The 6,896-nt window shown below is 66.4% G+C and overlaps 1 protein-coding gene across 2 annotated transcripts; it reads left to right on the top strand.

Moving 5' to 3' along the window:
• Positions 1 to 350: 350 nt before the first annotated feature.
• Positions 351 to 6,504, top strand: INKA1 (inka box actin regulator 1). 2 transcript variants are annotated; one of them, XM_054034591.1, is made up of 2 exons: positions 351 to 533; positions 5,541 to 6,504. In XM_054034591.1, exons 1-2 carry the CDS (start codon positions 483 to 485, stop codon positions 6,423 to 6,425), a joined length of 936 nt encoding a protein of 311 aa, XP_053890566.1. In that variant the 5' UTR covers positions 351 to 482; the 3' UTR covers positions 6,426 to 6,504. The 2 variants fall into 2 exon arrangements, with proteins under 2 accessions (XP_053890566.1, XP_053890565.1); XM_054034590.1 differs by lacking the exon at positions 351 to 533 and adding an exon at positions 541 to 3,840.
• The last annotated feature ends 392 nt before the right edge of the window (positions 6,505 to 6,896 follow it).

Genomic DNA, 6,896 nt, shown 5'->3' with positions numbered 1-6,896 from the left:
CCCACCCCCCAGCGCTCTGCAACTGGGCTTGTGCCTTCCGTGCCCAGGGCTGGGTGGAGCTGGTGCCCACGGTGCCCAGGGCTGGAGGGCTGGTGCCCGGGGCTGCTGTGTCCATGGTGCTCTGGCTTGGGGGGGGTTGATACCCGTTGTGCCTAGGTTGCCCAGAGCTGGAGGGGCCGGCCCCCTGCCGGGGCCCCTCGCGCCGTCTGGCCCCGGCCAGTCCCGGGGATGCCCCTAGCGGACTCAGGCCCCCGCCGCCCCAGGAGTCATGTTACTGCGGCCTCCCATTGGCCCGGCCCGGCCCCCCGGTCGGGGGAGACCGGGGCTCATTGGCTGCTCCGGGCCGAGGGCCGGGCCTGGGACAGCGAGCGCCTGGGATCCAGCTCGCAGCTCCGGGCCAGCGCCGAGCGCCGGGCTGGCGGGGCGCCCGGGGCTTCCTGCGCGCACCAGGGCTGCCTGGTTAGCCCCCCCCCAACCCCGACATGCGCCGCGCCCGGCTGGACGCCTCGCTCGGTCGCCTCCGGGCAGAAGTGGTGAGTGGCCAGACTCGGGGCGCGCTGGGCCCGGGAGGGCAGCGGGTCCGGCCGGCCCCCTGGCAGCGGCGGGGCTAGCCCGGGGAAGGGCGCCGAGGATGCAGGGCAGAGGCCAGGGACGTGCCTGGAGTACTGGGGATCAGCTCTGCCCGGACCACGCCTGGCACCGCTGGGTTCGGTCGCCTGCCCGCGCTGGGCACATGCCAGCCTTGCCCGCTCCTGTGCCCAGAGCTGCACGGGGGGCCGGGCAGCCCCAGGCTGGGCGTCACCAGGGTCAGGCCACAGTGTCGGGCCAGAGGCTGTGCTGGACCAGAGCTACCTCCAGCCCCTGCGATTGGGCCTGCCCGACTCTGGGACCCCCGGGACCCTAGCAGGGTCCGGATTGCCCCCAGCCCTCCTGTTGCTCCGCTGGCTCCGGGAGCTCCATGCCCGGGGGCTCAGCCCGGCTCCAACCCTGCCCTCTCTGCATGGGGCGGGGGAGGAACTGACTGCCCCCTGGGAGGTGGGCGCTAGGCTGCCCTGCCATGAGGTGGGGGACTGGGGGCGTTGGCGGGGGGCAGAGTGTGACCCGCTCGCAGTTACTGGCGTCAAAACGTGACCAAGGACTTGGGGACTGACGCTTGAAGCCACAGGGGCCTGATTTCCCCCCCCCCCTCCCCAGCCAGCCTCAGGGGCCTGATCCCGTGTGACCCAGGCACAGGCCCCCCCTCTCCCCTGCTGGCCTCAGGGGCCTGATTCCATGTGACCTGGGTACTGCCCGCTGCTGGTCTCAGGGCTCCCCAAGTCCCTGGGCACCTCTGAAAACCTGGTTTTTGGCCCCCGGGTGGGTGGGCTGTGCTGGCGCAGGGCAGGGTCCCTGGGCAGGGCTGTGCACACACACACACACACATCTCTGGGCACCCACATGCACTTTTACCTGCATGGGGCAGCAGGCGCGTGTGCTTTGTGTCCGGGGTTGGGTGGTCCCTGCGGGCAGGGGAGGAGCAGCAGGGGTTCCTCCTCTCGCAGGTGGCTGACACAGGAAGCCATTTTTGTTGTTTTACATCTGATGTCAAGAAAGTGCTGACTGCTGAACAACTGGTTGCTGGGTGATAGGATAGTGATATCAGAGCTGGGGGAGCCAATCTGCCCAACGGGATAGTGACATCAGAGCTGGGCGAGCCAATCCACCGGAGGGGATAGTGATGTCAGAACTCGGGAAGCCAATCCACCCAAGCTGGCCCCAGTTCAACCCTGACTGGCAGTGGCAGAGGTGCTGTTGGGCCCTGTCACTTGGTCCCATGTCTCCCTCCTGTAGGGTCTGCCGTGTCCCTGGGCTGGGGCTAGGGATGAACGGGCAGATCCTGTGGCTGTTCTGGAGCCCTGGGCATGGCCTCTGTTATGGGAGTGGGCCCCTGGCACTAGCCCTGCTGTCTCTGGGCCCATGTGGGTCTGCACGCTTGGTAGGGCAATTTCCCTGGCCCCTGGGGAGCATGTGGCCCTGATGCCCTCAATCCTCTGGTAGCTCTGGGCAAACCTGGCCCCAGTTCAGGTTGGAGCTTTGGCGGAGCCAAATGATAGACGGTTTCCATGGCATGTTGGATGCCAGGCTGCCGGGACCAGCTGCCCAAGCTACCCCCTGCAGGGCTGCGTTTGGCCAGGACCTCGGCTGGCGTGGCCCAGAAGAGCCGGGAGCAAATGAGAAAGGGCCCGGCCCTGCCCTGCCTGCAGGGACTGTGGAGCTGGACCTGCCCTGGGTCCATCCAGCCCCCCAGGACCCAGGGCAGTCTGCACACCCCATGCCTTGCAGCCCAGCTGCCCTCAGCCAGCAAGTGGGAGTCACCGACTCATTTCTAGGACAAAGGGACTGAGCCCGAGCTGTGGTGCCATCGCTCACGGTCAGGGACATGAGGGTGGAGCCACGGGGCGACTGGGTGAGCAGCCCCTCGTGGTGCAGTAGTGCAGGAGATTTCCAGGGCTTGGGGCTGCAACAGGCAGAGGGGCTGAGCTGCCAAGTTCTGGAATTGCCAGTGTTTCCCTGCGGGAAGTGCAGCAACGCCCTCAGTCAGGGCGCGGAGGGGGAGGCGTGGTGGCTGGCAGGCACGGTGGGATGTGGGGGTGGCTGGAAGCAGGAGGAGCCCCACCCCAAAGCACAGAGCTGGAGCACTAGGGAGCCTCTCAGGCCGGGATCGCCTTGTTAAGGCCCCAAATGCTTCTGCTCCCATGGCCTCATGGCCTGCCCTTGGCAAGGCTCCTGGCACTCCAGCCGCGGCATGTCCCTGCTGGCCACCTACCACACAGCGCGCTCCTCTGTGTACCTGGCGGGGCTGGGAGTCAGGACTCCAGGGTTTGCTTCCCTGCCTTGGGCGGGAGTGGGGGCTAGTGGTTAGAGCCAGGCCAAGGAGTCCAGACTCGTGGGTTCAGTTCCCAGTTCTGGCACACTCGTGTGTGTCCGTGAGGGATGTTTGCCCAGCCCCGAGGTTTGCCCAGCCGTCTGGGTGTGACTGCAGGGGTTGGTACTGACAAGGGGACCTTAGCAGATCCCATCAGAGGGTGCCTGTTGGCATGGCTGGTGCCCCATGTGTGCCTGGCCCTGGTGAGCAGTTCAGCTCCCTCCTCCCCGGACCCGATGCCTGTGCTGGCTGTGTGGGACAGCTCCGATGGCCCCCAGAGCGCACATCATCCCGCGCTGCTGGCGCGTCCCGGTGGAGTGTGGCCCACGGCTGCCCCAGGCCCTGGCTCATGGCCCTTTGCCAGTGGTACATGCCAGCCCCGAGGAATTCCCAGGGGTCGGTGGGAGCCAGGGTCCCTCCACACCGCTCCGGGCCAGGCCCATGTGGTGCCCCTTCCCTCTGTCCCCCAGCGCTGGGCTCTCCTGGGCACCCAGCGTCTCTGGCCAGGCCCAGCTTGTGTAACTCCAGCTGCCGTCTCTATTTGTCATGTCCCAGCGGCTGGGCTGGGCTGGGCTGGGGCTGGGGCTGGAGCTGCAGCTGCCGACGCGGCGGGGCAGCTGCTTGCTCACCCCAACATGCTGCAGCATGCGGCAGGGATGGGCCCACTTGGTGCAGGAGCAGCAGGAAAGTGGTGCCCCGGGGCTGAGTGCACGTCCGGGCAGCGGGGCCCTGCGTGTGCGGCTCCCCCTTGCAGCTCCACACCCAACCCGGGCAGACACTGCTGCAACCACAGAGACCACTGCTCGAATGCCCAGCCCAACCCGGGCATCTCCCAGGGCAGCTCCTGTGACCACCCAGAGAGGGGACAGGGATTCAGCTCCAGCTTTGGGGGCCCTGGGCCCAGCTGGGCTCGCTGCCCAGGAGCCCAGAGCCTGGTGAGTTGTCTGGGGGCTCCCCTGGGGGCTGAGTGACATGGGGATCAGAGGGGGGCTCCTTGCAGCCAGTGCTTGGTGAGCATGGGGGGGGAACAGCATTTGTGTGGGGGTAGGGTGTGGGGATGGGGGAGGGTGTGGGGCAGGGTGTATAGGTGGTGGTGGGGTGTTTATGGGAGGTGTGGAGAAAGGGCAGAGGGTGTATGGGGGAAGGACATGGAGAGGGTGTATAGAGGAAGGGGATGTGGGGCATGGTGTATATGAGGTTGTGGTTGCATATGGGGTGTGTGGGGACAGTAAGGGGGATGGATGGGGGGGTGGGGTGGCAGGGGGTGTATAGGGGCATGTGGCTAGGGGGTGGGGATGGCAGGAGGCATGGGGTGTGGGGATGGAGCAGGGATGGATGGGGGCAGAGGGTGGATGGGGAGTGTGGGGATAGGGGATGGGAGCATGGGGGATGGGGCGGGAGGTGAATGGGGGAAGGGGACAGGACGGGGTGGATGGGGTGTGGGGTGGTAAAGGGTGTATGAGGGCATGAGGACGGGGCAGGGAGGTGGATGGGGGTCGTGGGGACAGGGCAGGGGGTATGTGGGGTGGCAGGTGGTGGATGGGGTGGGCACTCTGGTGTCCCATAGCCGGTCACTGGGGACAGGGTCGCTGCCATGGAACGACCTGGCCCATGGGGCTGGGCCCCAGCCAATAATCCCTGAATGTCCATCCCATCCTGGCTCCGGGGGGCCTTGCTGCCATTGGGCCGGTGCTGGGAGAGCATTGGAGAGGACCAGGACTGCGGACAGGGTGACAGGTGTTGGGATGGGGGAGACAGTGACGGGGCGGTTGGAGGCAGGGGATGGTGATGGGGCTTTTTGAGGGGACAGGGCTGTTGGAGGTGTTGGGACAAGTGATAGGGGACGTGGCTGCTGGAGGCGGGGGATGGGGCTGTTGGAGGTGTCGGGCCGGGGGATGGGGTTGTTGGAGGCAGGGGACGGGACAGTTGGAGGTGTTGGGACAGGGCTGATGGAGGTGGGGGATGGAGCTGTTGGGACGGGGGACAGGGCTGTTGGGAGGTGTTGGGACTGGTGATGGGTGACAGGGTTGTTGGGACATTGATAGGGCTGATGGAGGTGGGGGACGGGGCAATTGCTGCAGGGACGGGGCTGATGGAGGTAGGGGATGAGGCTGTTGGAGGTGTCAGGACGGGTGATGGGTGGCAGGACGGTTGGGACGGGCTTGAGGGAGATGGGGGAAGGGGCTGTTGGAGGTGTTGGGATGGGTGATGGGGCTGCTGTTGGGACATTGATGGGGCTGATGGAGGTGGGGGACAGGGCTGTTGGAGGTGTCTGGATGGGGTTGATGGAGGCGGAGGATGGGGCTGTTGGAGGTGTTGGAACGGGTGACGGGGCTGTGAGGGAGATGGGGCTGTTGGGGTGGTGACAGGGCTGATGGAGGTGGGGGACTGGGTTGTTGGAGGTGTCAGGACAGGTGACGGGAGACAAGGCTGCTGGGGAGATGGGGTTGTTGGAGGTGTCAGGACGGATGGTGGGTGGAAGGGCTGTTGGGCGGACAGGGCTGTTGGGATGGTGATGGGGCTGATGGAGATGGGAGATGGAGCTGTTAGGGGGATAGGGGATGGGCCAGCCATGCTGCCTGGGGGGCCAGTCCGGCAGGGCAGCGATGACGTCACCATGTTCCTCTCCCCACAGTTGTACCTGCGGGCGGCGGGGGACACGCTGCGGGACCAGATGCAGGGCATGATGCGGACTCTGCATGAGCTGAAGCAGGTGCCAGGCCCAGCTCCACAGCTGGGCCCCCGCAAGCTGGCACCAGCTCCCCCCCGGCCCTGCTGGGAGCAGCCTGCAGAGAACCGGGCATCGGCTGTCTCAGAGGCAGACTCTGCCTGCTGCCTGGAGCTGGCGGAGGAGGAGGAGTGCGCGCCGCCCGCTAGTGAGAGGAGCCTGGAGTTCGACTCGGGCTACTCGGAGGTGTCAGGGGGCACGTGGCGGGAGGAGGAGGGGCCAGTGCTGCGCAGGAACCCCCCGCCCTCCTGCCAGCGGGCACACAGGCTCTCCACGGGGGGCTTCCTCCGCAGCAGCCCTAGCCAGGCCCCTGGCCGGCGGGTCCGGCCCAAGTCCACCTCAGATGCCTGCCTGGAGCAGTGGCGGGTGCTGGAGCCGGCGGACACACAGGACTGGACTGTGGCACTGCTCTCACAGAGCCGCAACCGGCAGCCACTCGTGCTGGGTGATAACTGCTTTGCCGACCTGGTGGAGAACTGGATGGACCTGCCTGAGGAGAGTGTCTTGCCCCGCCGGCTGGCCAAGCCCCACAGCTTCTTACTCAGCCTCTCGGGCAACGTGCGGCGCAAGCTGGCCAGCCTGGCACGCCCCAGGGGCCCCACCGCCCCCCAGCCTGGCCCCAAGCACCTCTCTGGCCCAGGGGGCCTCGGTGGGCGGGCGCAGGGACCCCTCTTCCACCAGTCACACGGCGACATTGCCAAGCTCACCACTGACTGCACCCGCTTTGCTGCCCTCCTGAACAGCCGCAGCCGGCAGCCAATCATCTGCAATGACATTATTGGCTACATTTAGTCCCACCCCTGGCACATTCCTGTCCCAGCTCTGCATTTGTACCCGGCTATGTAAATAAACAAACAGCTTTTGTATGGAACGCACAGCCGGAGCCCATGCTTGGGAGAGAGGGGGCAGCGCCGGGTACGGCCAGAGCCCGTCACTGGCCCAGTGTGCTCTTGTCCTCACCAGGGGCTTTGTGCCAGCTTCACCTGGATGGCTGCAGCCTGCACTGGGGCAGGGGAGGGAGCCTGGCTCACCCAGATGGTGCACACACAGTGCACGCACCCACACACACAGAATGATCAATGCACGCACATGCACACCCCCACAGTGCACATGCATACACTGCGTGCTGCACAATCATGCTGCATGCACAGGGCACACCCATTGAAATGCCGATTTCCCCCTTTTCCCTCGCCAGCTGCCAGGGAGCTGCTGGTGGGGGGTGCCAAGCTGTTCTGCCCCTGCCCATCCGAGGCTGCCATGCCC

This window comes from Malaclemys terrapin, chromosome 7 (genome assembly GCF_027887155.1).
Source record: "Malaclemys terrapin pileata isolate rMalTer1 chromosome 7, rMalTer1.hap1, whole genome shotgun sequence".
In the NCBI taxonomy this organism is placed as follows: Eukaryota; Metazoa; Chordata; order Testudines; family Emydidae; genus Malaclemys; species Malaclemys terrapin.
This window is presented reverse-complemented; position numbering and strand designations above follow the sequence as displayed.

Excerpts from the sequence above, each read along its gene's own strand:
- INKA1 (XM_054034590.1), top strand. The coding sequence starts at position 2,974 with ATGTTTGCCCAGCCCCGAGGTTTGCCCAGCCGTCTGGGTGTGACTGCA. Across the intron at positions 3,841-5,540 it reads GCCCAGGAGCCCAGAGCCTG|TTGTACCTGCGGGCGGCGGG; the intron begins GTGAGTTGTCTG and ends CTCTCCCCACAG.